The following is a 17840-nucleotide window of genomic DNA, read 5'->3' on the forward strand; positions in this document are numbered from 1 at the left end:
AGAACTATTCTTTTCACAGATTAACAGTTTTCTTTTCGAGTATCATTGAGCTCATGTGTGTATTAACTAGAGAAGTCTGCCTTACCTTTCATTTTTATGTTTTCTTTCTCATCAAGAGATAGTTTGTAGCCATTTCCTTTCAAATCCAAGTTTCTGCGGTTCTTAAGGCCTGTATCATTTGTCTCCTGAATTTCACTTCGTTTCCTCTTTAAACCATGTCCTCTGTTTCCCACCTTCTGCACCCACTTTGCCACTTCCTGTTTGTTTAATTGGCAAGGGCCACTCTCTGTGTTGGGAATTTTTTCTTTTTGAAAGCTCAACTAACAACTTCTAGGAAGTTTTTTATTGCTACTGTTATCAATTCATACCATCTTACCCTTGTTTTTGCAACTGTTTGTTAATAACATATTTATTTAACTATAGTTATTAGCCGTCTGAGATCATTTTACTTGGTTACATAAGGAGCACATATATCTACCCAGCATCATTGTAAGGCATGTGAGACCATTGTTTGATTGCCGTCCCAACCTAGTACCGAGTCCTAAAAACTCATTAGTAGAAGATGAAGTGTCCTTGCCTTTTGCTGAACATATATATACACACTGAATATTTAGTGGCAATTCATAGTTGCATTTGGCCATTTTTTGTTTATAATTTCCCCTTTCTCATTAAAAAAAACTTTGTTTTCTAGACTTTAGGATTTAGAGAAGCTCATTTTATTCCATATACATGCTGCTGTTGGATTATTTAGGTATTTTGTGACTGTATTTTATCTTTGAAATAAAAAGCCTTTCAAGAAATCCAAAAAAAAAAAAAGCTCAAAAAACAGAAAATGTGTATTTTTTAAATATCTCAGATTGATTTAAAGAAATTTTAAACATCCTAATCACAGTACTTTTGAAGCCCATTCCTAGTACAACTTGTGAAGAGCCTCATGTATGCGCTAACTGGGTCCTGTCTCTGCAGTTGACTGGATTGTTGCTGACATCTTGGCCATCAGGCAGAATGCACTAGGACATGTGCGCTACGTGCTGAAAGAAGGGTTAAAATGGCTGCCATTGTATGGGTGTTACTTTGCTCAGGTAACTTGTTTCCATGCTTTTCTCTCTATATATGTAGTTTATAAATTTTTTTTTTTTTTTGGAGACGGTCTCACTTTTTTGCTCAGGCTGAGTGCAGTGGTGTGAACACAGCTCACTGCAGCCTTGACCTCTGGGGCTCAAGTGAACCTCCTGCCTCTGCCTCCCAAGTAGTTGGGACTGTAGGTGCCCACCGTCATGCCCGGCTAAATTTTCTATTTTTTGTAGAGATGGGGGTCTCGCTGTGTTGCCCAGGCTGGTCTTGGACTCAAGCAATCTGCCTGTCTCAGCCTACCAAAATGCTGGATTATAGGTGTGAACTGCCATACCCAACCCTATAAAAATGTTATATTTTAAAATTTAACATATACTTCATGTGAATGTATGGTTTTTAAAATGGGTTTAATAGTTTATTCTCAGTTGAAGTAGTTTTGTTTGGCATTTTTAGTGGTGTGTATTTATATACGTCTGATTATCCATATACGGTTTTCCTTCAGCATCTGTGGGGATTGGTTTTAGAACCACCACAGATACCAAAATCTAAGATGTTCAAGACCCTTATATAGAATGGGATAGTATTTGCATATAACCTGTGCACTACTTTAAATCATCTCTAGATTACTTGTAATATCTAATACATTATAAATGCCATGTAAATGGTTGTTATAGTTTATTTTTTATTTGTATTATTTTAATTGTTATATTATTTTTAATTTTCATTTGTTCACATAGTTTTGATCTGTGATTTGTTGAATCTGCAGATGTGGAACACATGGATATGAACGGCCAGCTGCAGTAAAATGAAAGAGCAAAAATGCAAATGTACAAAGTTCAAACAAATAGGAAATTTAAAGGCATAGAATTTGATACGCAATTACATTAAACTGTTGATAACAGTAATTAGTGATCTGTATGATATTAAAAAAAAGCGAACTGTATATATAAAACTTCCTTTCTCTAGTTCTGGAGGCTAGACATCCAAGATCAAGGTGTTGACAGGGTTAGTTTCTCCCAAGGCCTCTCTCCCAGGCTTGCAGACAGCATCCTTCTTCCTGTGTCCTCATGTGGTTTTTTTCCCTGTGCCCAAGCACCCCTGGCACCGCTTCCTCTTCTTAGAAGGACTAGTTAGACTGGATGACTAATCCTTCTACAGAGACTTCTAAGGTCCCATTCTGAGGCCCTTTTTTAACCTTAATTACCACCTCTAAGTCCCTCTCTCTGAATACAGTCACAGTGGGAACTATTAGGGCTTTAGTAGACTGATTTGGGGGAACACAATTCTGTCCGTAACAGTGCCACATAAATATCTGTAGCAGGATTGATTTTTTAAAATCCCTAAAGATCGTAAGTATTGACATTTTAAGGACGCTTTTTAGTGACTCCGTAATAAGTGGGTGGAAGAATTGGGAGTTAAATCCATCTGATGGATCAGGTTTTTTATTTTTTAAAATGTGTATTTAAGAAAGAAAGCATTTTCATTTTAACTGCCAACAAAACTAAACTTCATGTGTTTTCCAGTGCAGTGTCACATGCAGTTTTTTTGAATTGTGTTGAGACAAGCTAATTTTCACCTAAATGTTCTTTAGAAGCTAATATTTGAAGATATTAAATATAGATTAAATTCTGAAATGTAGTTTTTATTCTGTACTTTTTGCAAGAGAAGTTGCCTTTTTGATGACTCTGGCCAATTGTTATTTTAAAAGTAAATCTTCTTTCTCCCGATTTTATTGTGGCAGCATGGAGGAATCTATGTAAAGCGCAGTGCCAAATTTAGTGAGAAAGAGATGCGAAACAAGTTGCAGAGCTACGTGGACGCAGGAACTCCAGTAAGAGCCTACCCGTTTTTATTTTTCTTACCAGCTCTCAGTTTCTAAATTTAAGAATTAAATTAAAATCTAAGAATTGTTTTGACAATATATTTTCCCATGTGTAATTACTAATTCAGGGTTATGCTGAGGTAACAGAAACCCTCTATGTACAGGTAGGCAGGTTTTTCAGCCATCAGAAAGATTGCTGTAAACACCTAGGTCCTTTGCTGGTCAGTGGACCTTAAAGAGGAATAAAAAGAGCATTTGGTGTCTTTCAGAGTCTATAAATAGAACTAACTGCATTTTAACCTGACATTTAAGCTAGTTTACAAGCTCATCTTACTTCTTGTCTTCTTTAGTATCAGATTTGGTTTTAGGAGCAGCAACTGTTTTCTGTTAGTGTAAATTTTGAATGTCTTACATGTACAGAAAAACAAAAAAAGGGTGAATCTCTACAAATGTCAAATCATTCAGTGTAAATAATATTTTATAAAACTTTATTCCACAAAAGTGGGGAGAGTTCAATCTGCTTTGTATAGAATGCTGATTGCTGCCAAAGGCTTTTCCCCTGGTTCCCTCCGGAGACAAAGCACCATGATCACCGGGGCGACTTGGGCTTTCTCTTTCAGTGCATGACATGTGCTCAGAAGCTTAGCTCGTGTGCACAGGCTTTCCCTTTCCTTTCTGGCTCCCTCCCTCTGTCTTCCCTCCTCTCCTCTTGCCCTCCCCTCACCAGGGGTCCTGGGCAGCAGCTGGAGCTCATGGTGAAGGAAGAATTCTTCACGCTCAGCTGGCGAAGTGCCTGGTGTGAGCATTGTTTATTCACATGCCTCTTCTAGGTGTTTTTACATTAGAACATTGCATCTGTTTTGGGCATGTGTGGGGTGACAGAAGCAGAATGGAATGAGATGAACAGTGACCCTTTATCCTGTTATAGGTAACCCTTGAGAACCAAGCTTGGTGTCTTCAAAGGTTCTGTTTAGTCTGAAACAGTGTGGTGAATTTGGGCAGAATTGTGGTCATTGCATGTAGGTCTCCAAAAGACAGAATAAGTTGGTAATATGGTTTATCAACTTTTTACAAAAAAATTAAAATTTAAAAATCATGAATTTATACCTTAAAATGTCCATCCCACTTCTCTCCCCGCTGTCCAGTCACCCCAGCCATGGATGACTGCTGTGGAGTTCCTTCTGTGTCCTGCTGTGGGCATTGTATATATGAAGCAAATGAAGATAGCTGCTTTTTGGGTGATGTTGGCATCCTATGCCCAGTGGTCCCTTGCTTTTTTGCCCCCATGAATATAGCTGTCAGTGGCGCTAGGGCTGAAAAAATCAGCTCTTTACACTTGTCATGTGTCTTGTTTATGTGGCTGCCTTCGTGAGTTTCTTCTTGTTTTTGGTTTGCAGCAGTTTAAGTATCATATATCTGAGTGTCATTTAAAAATTTTTACCTGGATTGGTCCTCTGAGCTTGGATCTATGATTTGGTGTCTGTTATTAATTTTGGAAATTTCTTTGCTCTTATTTCGTTAAATATTATTCCTACCCCAGTCTTTCTTCTCCAGTTATGTTTGTATTGGTTCATTTCTCGCTCTTCTTTAGTTCTTAGATGCATTATTCGTTTTTTGTTGGTTTTTTTTTTTTTTTTACGCCGCCTCCCTTTTTTCTTTTTGTGTTACAGTTTGGATAATTTCTGTTGATCCACCTTTGAGTTCATGGATTCTTCCTTTGGCTGTGTTGAGTCTACTGGTGAGCCAGTTTAAGGCACTCTTCTTCTCTGCTACTGCGTGTTTCATTCCTCACACTTCCCTTTGACCCTGTTTCATAGTTTCCATCTCTGTGCTAGTGTATCTATCTGATCATAAAGCTTAGTCACGTTTCCCACTTGAACCTTTATCATTTTATTATACTTGCAGTTCTCTTAAATTCCCTGCTTGATAATTCCAACATCTGGGCCATATCTGAGTCTGGAAATTTGGATTACTTTATCTCTTCAGATTGTGCTTTATCTTGCCTTTGTCATACTTCCTAAGATTTTGCCTAACGCTGGGCCTCTTTTGTAAGACAGTAGAAATGGAGGCAAGTTGTCTTGATACCTGGAAATGGATAGACTTGTCTTTCTGCTTGGCCTTTAGTGTTGAGGAGTTGAGTCAGTCCACTGAGGAGGTGCACTGGATTTGGGTTTTGCTCATGGGCTTTTTCTCACAGCTTCAGGTTTCTGTAGAACGCATTACTTTGTTTGTAGGTTGGGGATGTCCTCCCGCTAGAGCTTTTCCTCAGTGTCTGTTTCACACTCAGCATTTTCACATGGCACCTTGGAGTGGCTCTCTTCTTTATGCCTGTCCCCACTATACTTCTCGGATACTTGTTACTGAACTCTCGCTAGTTTGTTGGTAGAAGGAGAGGGAAGGGAAGTGTCTTTTCATTCTTAGGGAGAATCTCAGGGGTGGAGCCTTCTCTGATTCTGCCTTGCTTCTGGCTGTAAATCTGTGCCCAGAATGTATTCCTGCCTTTACTAAGAGTTTTTCCCTGTTCTGTTCACCCAGCCTCATCGAGTATTCATCCGTGCCCCATGGGTAGCAGGGTTTTGTTGCCCCTGTTCATCAGTTTCAGGCTGCTGTTCCATAGGAAACGTAGAAAGAAGGATGTGGGCTGGGCCCTGTGCCTTTCCCACAGGGCTGCTGTTCCCTCCCACAAGCCTACATCCAGTCTTCCCTGACCCCAGTGTGTTTTCCTTTTTCTTTATCTTGTGAGTACACAGGAGGTCTGTGGGTCGAGCCTGTGAGTTGTGCTGCATTCTCCTTGTGTCTGTAGCCCAGGGGTTCGTCTGTTCCACTAGCTCATACTTGGCTTTCTGCAAAATTGTTAAAATTTTTAGCTAAATTCTTTTTACTGGTATCTGTTACATTGGCCCCCAACTAAACAACCACTTGCATCTTGTTTCTCCTTTGAGTTTTCCGTCTTTCTTTAGACTTTTGGGTTAGTTGGTTGCCTTGCAACCTTTCAGCTCTCTGAAGGGTCTAAGAAAAGTCATGAATCTACAGCTTGTCAGTGTTGTTGTTGCTATAGGGTTGGCAGTAGTATTCCTTCGGCATTCTACATACTTAATGGAAGCCGCCTCCCATTTTTGGTTAATAAATTTCAAAACTTGGAACAATGTTAGATTTACAAAAACGTCAGAAAGAACAGAGTGTTCCTGTTTATTCTTTATATAGCTTTTTTTCTTTTTTTTTTTTTTGAGATGGAGTCTCGGTCTGTCATCCAGGCTGGAGTGCGGTGGCACGATCTTGGCTCACTGCAACCTCTGCCTCATGGGTTCAAGCAATCTCCTGCCTCAGCCTCCTGAGTAGCTGGGATTACAGGCGTGCACTGCCATGCCCGGCTAATTTTTGTGTTTTTAGTAGAGACAGGATTTCACCATGTTGGCCAGGCTGGTCTCGAACTCCTGACCTCTTGATCCGCCCGCCTCGGCCCCCCAGAGTGCTGGGATTATAGGCATGAGCCACCACGCCCAGCCTTCTTCATCTAGCTTTAACATCTAATGTTGACATCTTACATAACACGGTATATATTTGTCAAAACTAAGAAATAAACATTGGTACCACACTATTAATTGTACTACAGATTTTTATTCAGACTTTACCAGGTTTTCCACTAATGTCCTTTTTCTGTTCTAAAATACAATCCAGAATAGATACAAATCCATTCAACTTCAGTGTTTTAAATTATTGTTTTTCATTATATGAAGTGCTGTGTGGTTTTTGTCAAATCTCTTATTTTGGTTTTAATCTTCAAGCTTGTCTTTGTTTCTTTAAGTGATAAAGGCATAATTTAAAAGGTGTGTTGGGTTATTTCAGTGCCTGAAGTCCTGTCTGAGTCTGTTCTTTTCTGCTGTTCTTGCTCATGGTACTTTCTTTCCTTGTTTGCTTTGTTATCTTCCTTTGCTGCTGGCTGTGTTTGGTAAGTTATTTGTGGAAATCAGTTGAAGCCTCAGGTGGGAGTGTCTTTCTCCACAGAACATTTCTACCTGTTTTAGCTGGGCCCCTTAAGGCTCCTCTAGCGTGGGCCCCACCCAAACCAGATTCTGAGTTGAAGGTGAACTGAGCCATTCAGGCAGTGCAGCCAGGGTTGCAGATGCACGTGAGACCTGCTCACCTCTCATTTACTTTCACCCTGAGAGTAGAGCCTTTGGTGTTTCGTTCACTTCTCTGATTCTCTCTTCACATTTCTATTAGAAGGTCCATGGGCTTTGGTTTCTGTGCCGTTCATCTTATGAGTCTTGTAAAACAAAGTTCTGTTTTATGCTTGCTTCTGCTTTACTGTGTTTGCTTAATTTCAGTCTTAACATCTTGCCAACTCTTGGGTACTTTTAAAATAATGTTATATCCAGCTTTTTAAGTTGTTTTCAGTAGGAAGGTTGATTCAAATAACCTAGTCTGTTTTGGGCTACCAGAATAGCCTCCCTGTTTTTTGTGGGCAAAATTCCAGCCTTTTGTGTCCCTAGCGCAGTATGGATAACAGGCTGGCAGGTTCAAGAGGCAGTGCTGAGCAGCTTTCGCTGTAAGGTCACTGTCCCAGGTCGGGTTTCTAAGAATCTGGATGGTTGTTTCATTTCTTAATATGTACGCCCTGTGAGAGCAGATACATCTTGCTCAGGTTCTTGATGATTCTTTTGTTTCTGAAGGTGAATTAAGTAATTGACATGGTAGAATATGTTAAGTCAACTTTCGTGTGGCTTATTAGTTCTCATGAATCTATTCCATGATTGTATCAGTTCTTATTCAGTATTAGTATTTAAGAAATGCAGAATTTTGTTTCAAAAAATATATTTGTATTATAAGTTGTGAAGAAATACATCTCCATAATTATTGCTGGGACAATACAGTATTTTCTTAAGGTACTTATTGGTTGTGGATGCAAATGAAGCATATTTGTGATAAAAATAACTAATAGAAGTCATTTTGTTAGACTATGTGCTAATAAAACTTATGGCACAAACATGGAGACTTACACTTTTTCTTCCAGCTTTCACTTAAGTTCCTTTTCAGATAGGAGGCAGCCTGGTGGATAAGAGTGTTGGTTTTGAAATTAGATTCAGGTTTAAATCCCATATCTTCTGTTTAATCTTTATTTTATTTCAGGTAGATTTTCTGGATAACTTGCTATAGCTTATACATCAGTACTTGCCACTTCAATTTTATATTATGGAGAGACGGCTTCTTTCCTTAAACCTCACGAACCAACCTCTGCTAGCTTCTAAGTTTTTTCCTGCCGCTTCCTTACCTCTCTCAGCCTTCAGAGAATTAAAGGGAGTTAGGGCCTTGCTCTGGATTAGGATTTGCTTTAAGGGAGTGTTGTGGCTGGTTTGATGTTTTATCTAGAGCACTCAGACTTTCTCCATATCAGCAATAAGGCTGTTTTGCTTTCTAATCATTCATGTGTTCAGTGAAGTAGCACTTTTAATTCTCTTTAAGAGGTTTTCCTTTGTATCCGCAACTTGGCTGTTTGGTGCAAAGGACCTAGCTTTTGACCTACCTTGGCTTTCAACATACCTTCCTCACTAAGCCATTTCTAGCTATTGATGTGAAGTGAGAGACATGCAACTCTTCCTTTCACTGGAACGCTTAGCAGCCATTGTAGGGTTATTAATTGGCCTAATTTCAATACTGTTGTGTCTCAGGGAATAGGGAAACCCAAGGGGCGGTAGAGAGAAAGAGAGACAGGAGAACAGGCCATCAGTGGAGCAGTCAGAACACACACGACATTTATCAATTAAATTTGTCATCTTATATGAGTGCAATTCATGGCACCCCCAAACAATTACAATAGTAACATCAGAGATCACAGATCACAATAACAGATATAATAATATGAAATATATTGTGAGATTACCGAAATATGACACAGAGACGTGAGGTGAGCACATACTGTTGGAAAAATGGCACCAATAGACTTGCTCGATGCAGGGTTGTCATAAACCTTCAATGGGAACAAAATGCAATTTCCGTGAAGCTCAGTAAAGCGAAGCATGATAAAATGAGATGAGCCTGTCACTCCTAAGAATGTTTCTGTATAAGTTTTTTGCATCTGTTACTTGCCTTTTCCTATTTGTGAATAGTATCTTTTTTGAGAACGTGTGTTTTTTTATTTTTATACATTTATATGTATCTTTTGAAGAACATACTTTTAAGCTTAATTTATTGATTTTTTTTTTCTCTCATAATTTCCACTTTTTGTATCCTATTTAAGAAGTCCTTGCCAAACTTAAGGTTGCTAAGATTTTCTCCTTTGTTTTCTTCTGGAAATTTTAGAGTTTTGCTTTTACATTTAGTTCTAGGATTTATTTATAATTAATGTTTTCATATGGTGTAAGGTCAAAGTTCATTTTTTTTAATATAAGTAACCATCACTATAGAAAAGATTATTTTCCCCCCAATGTTTGAAATAAGTAGACTGAATATAGATGGGTCTGTTATCCCTAGATCAATGGACCATTTCTTCTGTTATATTGATCTATATATATATATCCTTATGCCAATACCATACTGTCTTAATAATGCTTGCTTTGTAGTAAGTTTTTAAATAGTGTAGTTGTCTTCTAAATTTGTTCTTTCTTTTCAAAGTTGTTTTGGCTATTTTAGGTTTTTTGCATTTCTGTGTGAATTATAGAATTAGCTCGACAATTTCTACCCAAAGTTTGTGGGCTTTTCATTTTGATTGTATTGAAGATATAGATGAATTTGGGAAGAATTGATATAACAGGATTGAATCTTTGGATTCATGAACGTAGCCTGCATTTGTTTACTTAGGTCTTCTTTATTTATCTCAGTGTGTTTTGTAGTTTAATGTACAGATTTGCACATCTTTTGCCAGTTATATCCCTAAGAATTTCAGTTTTTGATACTATAGTAGATGACATTTTAAAAAATTTCAAGTTTTTGTTTGTTGACCTAGGCATATATTTGACTTTTTAATATACTAACCTTGCTAAACTTATTTATCATCTAGTAACTTAAAAAATATATTTCTTAGGATTTCCTACATAAACAATCATGTCATTGTTATAGAAATAACAGTTTTACTTTGTCCTTTTTAATCTTGATGGCTTTTATTTCTTTTTCTTGCTAAATTTTCTGGCTAGACCTCCTAGTACAGCCTTGACTAGAACTGGTGTGAGGGAAATCCTTTCCATATTCCTCATCTTTAGGGAAAAGCACTCATTCTTTTATCCATCCTTTAGTTCCTAGCCCCATTGCCCTTCCTAAATTTTTTCTCATCATTTTCCTTCATCACACCTTGTTCTTTTTCTTTGCAATCATATCATGATATGTAATGACATGTTTTTATGTATCTGTTTAATGTATTTCTTTTCCTCACTTGTCCATGAAGGGAAGGACCATATGTGTTGTTTGCTTTGTGCAGTTCCTGGAACATAATAAGTATATAAGAAATAGTTTCTGAATTAGCTGTGAATGAATTCATGCCTTCCTGCTGTCTGTCAATGTTCTTTTAAATTAAACTTCTAAGACAGCAAATAATACCACATGAGTTATTAACCTGTGAAATAATCGTTTTATTTATAAATGATTGAGTTAAAAGCTGATAGCCCACGGTAATTGCTTTCATGGCTTTGAATATAAACCTTACTGTTACAAAACACATTTTCATGAAAATGAATGTGTGGTGTTTGGAACTAGCTTTAATGTTTGTCTTCCTGTTTTTCCTTCTAGTTGCTGGAATATGATAAGGAATTTTGTATGTTTTTCCTAATTGTACCCACTTTTCTACATTTTCTTAACAGATCTGATCAATCTTCATTATTAAATATAAATATACATATAAATTATTAATGTTTGATAATATTTAATATTAATTATTAAAAATAATATAAATTATTAAATATAAAGATACATATAATATTATCTGTTAATTTCTAAGTTAGGTGTGGGTTCTGAAGACTTTTATATGAATGAACAAAAAGTTTGCATATTTGCATGGAAGCTGAAAGTACGAAATTTTTAGATACCATTATACCAGTATCTAAAGAAAAAATTCAGTGCCACATAGGTTTTTAAGTAGGAGCTGTATGGTCATAGGTCATCCAGATGAAGGAAGGCTTCTGTACCAGATGTACAGAGGTAGACAGTGTTGTCTGAGTACTGTCTGAGATCTGGCAAGAATGAATCCAATAAACATAGTTTTCTCGCATGAGCTCCTGTCTTGTTTCCTGTATTCTGTTCGTATTTGAAAAGATTTGGTGTGCATAACTTATTTTTGTCTTTCGGCTGTCAATCAAAGTTATTAGTGTAGTTTTTGTAACTCAGTTCTCAAGCTAGGAGTTTTTGCTGTATAATTTTAATGTTTCTGTTTTTACTTTCCTAAGCAGATAAGTGTAAAAACTTAGACTAATTGATTACTTATTAAACGTCCAGCTTGATATTCTTCTTTATATTATTTTAGTTTCAGTTTATATAACAAATTAGTTTGCTTATAAATAAAATTTAAAATGCACTAAAGGAGCAGTGTGAAATAGGAATTCTGTGTGAAGCTTTTGAATGTGAACATTTAGAACGTTTCACATGGTGGGGATTTAGTATATGATTTTCATCAAATGAGGTACTTTTTAGTGTTGGTACTTAACGATACTGATTTCTAAAATTTGTATTTCTAAAAATGGCATATTACAGGATCTCAAAGGGCAAAAACTCATTGAGGCTTTGTATGAGTCAGTGTTTCATGGCCTATTTTTAATTAGTGAATTCTTAGCATGTAATTAGAAATGTTTTTAGATTCTTCATGGCTGACCTACCAATGAATGTAGCACTGCATTTAAAATATAGTTCACGTTATGTTCAGACTTAATTGAATTGTTGCATTTTGTTTGCCCTGCTTGAAATGAAGGTCACATGTAAATAAATATACATTTTCTCCTACTGTAGGAAATACTCTCTTAGCATTAGTAGGTTTAGCTTTTTTAGGTTAACAGTAACAAAAACAAAGCTCACACAAAATAAACCAAATTTGCTCTATGTCCCACAGATGTATCTTGTGATTTTTCCAGAAGGTACAAGGTATAATCCAGAGCAAACAAAAGTCCTTTCAGCTAGTCAGGCATTTGCTGCCCAACGTGGTAAGTAAAAATTTGACAGTGTTTGAACAAATACTTTTTAAAGATAATAACATTTTTAGTTTTTCTTCCTGGAAAAGATACTTTTGTTTTACAATTGAAGGAATGAATGTATTCATTCCTTGAATTAGTGTACATATTATCTCTTAGGAAATGAAGTTTCTTCTCCTTAATTCACTTGCATGCTATTATTACATATATCTGAGAAATTAAGTTGAAGTGGTTGTTACGATACATATTCTTGTGCCATGGATTTATTTAAAATCTATCTAAGTACATGATTATGTAGATGGAAGCTTTTTCTACAGTGTATGGGTTATGTGTAATGGAGCTTCTGTTTTGTAAGATGACAGACCTAAGTTGGAGTCCAAACTCGGACTTTTATTGGCTGTATGGTTGCAACTTGCAAGTTGTGTAATGTTACTGAGCTTGCTTCTTCATCTCTTAAAATAACATATGCCTTATAAGTAGATGTAAATCTGTGTGAGGATTAGATTAGAAAATATGTGAAGTTTCTAATGGAGAAGTTACACAAAGTTGGTCCGCAGTGCTTGGAAGCTATTAATGTCTTCAACAATGGTAATGTTCTTAATATCCATATTTTAGATAATTGAATAATTGATATACCAATAAGTTATGCAATTTAACCAAATTGGGAAGTATACAGAAAACAGTGGCTATGCTATGTTCTTAGAGGTGTCTTTGAAGCTTGACTGTGATTTAGTGTGTGATCTCCATATGTTGATAGTCACTCACTGAGCAAATACCTTGTTGGTGACGTTACAGCAGGGCCTATGACAGTGCTGTCTAATGGAACTTTCTGCAATAATGGTAAAGTTCTTCATCTGTTCTGTCCAGTGTGCTGGCTCCTACCAATGTGGTTTTTGAGTATTCAACATGTGACTAGTGCATGAAACGAATTTTTAATTTTATTTAATGTTAGTTTAATCAAAAATGATAAGGGGGAGTTTTTACAAGGTGCTTACAAGAGCAGATATGTCATATGTATATGACATCATTTGTAACCGTACTTTTAACAAATGCCAGTTTGTTTTTAAACACATGTCCTATTAAGTAAGGAGTGGTTCAGAATAGGAGGGTTCAGTTGGTCTCCCAATCTGCCAGCTCTCTTTTGACTTTCATTGCTTCCTCTGTCTAATAGACATGACGTTCTGTCATTTCAGTTGCTCTTTTGCAATGCCATTGTCTCTGTTGCCCTTTTCACATTTATTAAACAGAACAAAACAAAAAGCACTCTCGAATCTGTAGTCTACCTTTGTTGTAAGCACTTTTTCCAGTACTCACTCTGCCCTCAATTTGTTTTGGTCTGATTTGAAATTCTCTCCCTAGACTTCTGTGGGGCTGTTCTCCATTATCCTGCCAGCTCTCTGGCGATTACTTCCTAGCCTCCTTTCCAGCCTCTTTCTGCTTCATTTCTCCCTGCTACATGTGTTATTTCCAGTGTCAGGTTTTGGTCTTTGATTAATTTCACTTTGTGTTTCTCATGGTGGCCTTCCTCTAAATCCATGGCTTTAGCCACCGTTTCCTTGACTGCTGATGACTCGCAAAAGCTTCCTCCCCTCCATGTCTCTCTGCCTAACTCTGGACCCATTTGTACAATTGTCCGTTAGAGAGCTTCGCTTGACTGTCCCAAAAGGATGTCTCAAACTCAGCGTATTGAAGATAGAATTTATCCTTCCATGCATACACTCATATTTCTTGTCTTGGTAACTCCATCATTCAGTTTTTTTGCCTAAGTTTTATTCACAAAAAGAACAAATTGATAGCAGTTGCATACCTCTTATAGGAAACTTAGACATGGAGGAAGAAGCTGTTCAGATGGGGTCCTGCAGAAGTGCAGGCACTGTGGTAATATTTAAACTTTTCTCAGCTGTACGAAGGGTTTTGTTTTTAACTAATTTTCCTTAGAATTGTTTTAGATATTTGGGTTTCTAATGGTTATAAGGAATGTGGAATTAAATGTATCTTAATCTGCCACCTGGACCCATTAAAGTAAGCCCCTATGGTGGTTTTTTTTTTAATTGCCATGGTTAAAACCACAGTAGCTAGCGAAGGTGACATACTTAAGCTTTTTGAACTCTCTTAATAGAAAACAGAAATTTAATGATGTGTCTATAATGGCAAACCAGATACCTAGAATTTTCATGTTATTCATAGGATAAATAACACTGGCGATTGTAGAGATTTGAGAGTTCTTTCAAAACATGAGAAGAAAGGAAATAAGCTACAAAGCAATTTTTTTCTTTGTAGACTTAACTGAATAAAAATTATTTTTATGTCTCAAACATCATATGAACAAATTTAGTTGGCAAATGGCAAGCTAATAATATTTTATCATATAGGATATTAATATACTTAATATTACAAAAGTGCTTCTTAATTAGAAAAGACATAAACTAGAAAAATGGGAAAAGGGCATGAATAAGAAATTCAAGAGATACAAATGACCCACACACTTGAACAAATGTTTATTCTTTCTCATAATCAAAGAAGTGGAAATTAAATGAATACTTTGAAGCCAACTTCTGAGAAAGCATAGCAAACAAGAAAGCTAGTGCTCAGCTTTGTGTGCTAACGGCACTCTCGCTCTTAAGAACGTGTATTTGCTTCCTGTGGCTGCTCTCAGGAAGGGCCACAAACTTGGTGGCTTAAAACACCACAGATTTCTTCTCTTACATTTGAGAAGTCTGAAATGGGTCTTACTCAGCTGAAATCAAGGTGTTGGCAGGGCTGCAGTCCTTTGTGGAGGCTTGGGGGGATCCTGTTCTCCTGTACGGGGTCCTGTGCTTGGTCCGGGGTCCTGTGCTTGGTTCGGGGTCCTGTGCTGGGTCCAGTGCTCTGCTTTTACCACCTTGAAGTTCATCTGGAAATGGCACTGGGTCGTCCACACCATATAGCTGACTCTGGTTCTCCCTCCTCCTCACTCGCTCTAAACCTGTGTTTTTGGCTGATTTCTAATCTCTCTTTCCTTGGCCCTTCTGCAGCTTGCAGGGCCTTCTGCAGTTCTTGTCTGCCCCAGCCCCGGGGTCTGCCCATCCCAGTGCTGGGCTGTTCTGTTCCTGCCCTGCCTTTCCTCAGCCCTTGGCAACCCTGTTTGTTTTCTCCCTTCCTTAGCAGTGGAGAACATCGTAAGATCAATGCTGAGTGCCTTCTGCAGCCAAGCCAGGCCATTTCATTTCAGCCGAGCCAAGTCTGTGTGGAGCAGTTCTTTTATTTTTCTCCTTTTGACTACCTCATGGTTTTCACGGATTTTTGTTCTCTTCACATTCAAGGATTTTTTGCTTTCAGAAAGTTATGTTTCTCTGGAAAGAGTGCACCCAATATCCCTTTTGATTTCAAAATCTTAATGTGGAGTCTCTTGACTTGGATTTCTTTGGAAGAAACTGCTGAAGGTGCCATGTCTAAGAAGAAAACTTTGGAGAAAAATTTTCTTCTTAGACATGGCAACGTCAACAGTTTCTAAGCTCTTGATTCCGTCTACCCTGTCTCCATCGTTGCCTCAGTCATCTGCCTTACTTCTCTGCTGGGGTTTCTCCCAGCTTGCAAATGTACTCCAATTCTGAAATAACTAAGTCTGTAGCTGTGCAAAGAGAAGTCTGGGCCCCTTGCTTTCTTGTATTTGACTCCATCCACTCTCCAGAAATGAATCCCACTTCTCACTTACCACTGACCTCCACAGCATCGTATCATTTGTGTCAGTTGTCATATTTGTTAACTTTCACGTAACTTTTGACATTATTTATAACTTTATAACCATGAAATAATTTTAACTTTATTGTAGAAATAAACAATGCAGTATAACTTTTCTTGATGAAGATAAATATCACCTCCTCTTCCTTTAAACATCTCTTCCCTTTGTTTTTGTATTACATTGGTTTCCCCCCTTTTTTTATTTCCTGGGTTGTCGTATTCCCTGTTATTATTTTTACCTTTTTTTTTTAATGTGGATGTTTCCGAAGTCTGTATTTCTTGCTTTTTCATCTTCTGCCCTTTATTATTCTCAGCCACTGCCATTACTTCAGTTATCCATTCCCATGGTTTCCACATGCTTAGCTTCGGTTGATTCTTGCCATTTTACAGACCGTATTTCCAACTACTTCTAGAATGTTTTGTTACTTCAGCCTCAGTATGCCCAATTTGAACTCATGTTCTCTTTCCCCCTTCTTTCTTCCTTCTTTCTTTCACTCTCTCTCCCTTCCTTCTTTTCTTTCCCTCCCTCCCTTCCTTCCTTCCCTCACTCGTTCTCTCTTGCTTGCTTGCTTGCTTGCTTTCTCTCCTCTCTCTCTCTTTTCTTTCTGCTTTCTTTCTATATTCTTCTCCCTCCCTCTCTTCCTTCTCTCCCCCGCTCCCCAACTTCCAGGCTAAAGCAGTCCTCCTGAGTAGTTAGGACTACAGACATACATGTGCCACCGCGCCCAGCTCCATGTTCTCTTTCTTTCCCTGCCTCCTGCTCTTCCACTTTTATCTTTGCATGGCAGGTGGGTGCACGCAGGCATGCTCTGCGTGTCTTCCTCTTGGCCATTCCCCTTCTAGTTATGGTGTGGCCTTATCTATGCCTTCTGGAGCAGAAGCCTAGTCACAAAGCTATTTTTTTAAAACATTCATGATAATTCATTTCCTTTTATGTTTTAAAAATACTAGCTTTCTGTCTTTATTTCCTTACTAACTTACTTGGATGCTAGTAATTAGTTGTTTTAGTGAACACCACAGAGTGATATTTTGAAACTTTGGACTTCATAAAGTTGGATGAGCTCCAGTAGCAAAGAAGGAAGTGTTAACTAGTTTAATTGACAAATAAATGCTTCCCAGCTTGGTGTGCGATTGAGATTTTTGTTGCAAGTTTGTGAATCAATTTAACTGCCCCTGCCCTGGGGACTAAAGTCAGATACGTGCTTGTGGGAATCTTTGTCTTTCCCACGCCACCCTGCATTTTAAAACCTCTTGTGTGGGACAGTCCCACCATGTAATAGCTGTTCTTCCTTACTCAGCTACTTTCCCTCCAGAGAGGCCAGTAGAAAATCTAGACTAGTTTTTTGTAGTCTATTTTCATGTCACTTATTGAGAGCTACTGTTTTCTGTTAAATTGTCAGTAAATATTTTAATCAAGGAAAAGGGAGGTAATAGGAAGGAGAGAAGAACAAATCCTTAACCCTAGTAGGAACCTAATGAGTGGGATTTGTTCTAGATAATTGCAGTAGTCCCCCAGCTAAAGAATCTTTTAAAAATATGTCAGATATACTCAAGAGGTTTGAAATCGTATGTTCATACAAAAGCTTGTTCACCTGCAGCCTTCATATGCAATTCCTATGAATGTTCATAGCAGCATTATTCATAATAGCCAAAGTATGGATGCAACCCAAATGTCCATGAAGCAATTAATAGGTAAACAAAATGTGATCTGTTCACACAATGGAATACTATTCAGCCATAAAAAGGAATGAAGCACTGAGTCCTGCAGCCACACAGATGAACCTCAGATCCATGCTGAGCAAAAGAAGCCAGAAACAGGAGGCCATGTGCTGTGTGACTATATTTCTAGGAAATCTTGAGTCACCATGGGCAAGATGCTATCACCTTTGTTCAGTGGCCAGAAGCGAGGGCACTAATATTTACCCTTGCCGGGGTTTACTAGATTGAATCGTTTCCGATAGACCATAAACTTCCAACACAGTGACTTGTACATGTAGATATTTGATCAATATATAGCAAATGAATATTGATTTAAACAGAAAAAGGCAAGTGAGAGTGCTCTCTAAACTTAGAGCCCTAAATATTTGAGGTTGTGGAATTAATAGATTCTGTCGTGT

General features: G+C 37.6%; 2 protein-coding genes across 2 annotated transcripts in view; both read left to right on the forward strand.

The window, feature by feature from the left end:
• The window catches only part of AGPAT5 (1-acylglycerol-3-phosphate O-acyltransferase 5), a 50924-nt gene that overhangs the window by 21023 nt on the left and 12061 nt on the right, over nucleotides 1-17840 (forward strand). Inside the window, exons 3-5 of the mRNA XM_003805349.5 lie at nucleotides 967-1082; nucleotides 2816-2905; nucleotides 11925-12015. Of these exons, the coding sequence (XP_003805397.2) occupies nucleotides 967-1082; nucleotides 2816-2905; nucleotides 11925-12015 (297 nt within the window). The remainder of the gene's footprint in view (nucleotides 1-966; nucleotides 1083-2815; nucleotides 2906-11924; nucleotides 12016-17840) is intronic.
• On the forward strand, nucleotides 14622-15618 carry LOC134730953 (uncharacterized). Its single transcript, XM_063606637.1, has one exon. It carries the CDS (start codon nucleotides 14726-14728, stop codon nucleotides 15494-15496), a length of 771 nt encoding a protein of 256 aa, XP_063462707.1. The 5' UTR covers nucleotides 14622-14725; the 3' UTR covers nucleotides 15497-15618.

This window comes from Pan paniscus, chromosome 7 (assembly GCF_029289425.2).
Source record: "Pan paniscus chromosome 7, NHGRI_mPanPan1-v2.0_pri, whole genome shotgun sequence".
Lineage (NCBI taxonomy): Eukaryota > Metazoa > Chordata > Mammalia > Primates > Hominidae > Pan > Pan paniscus.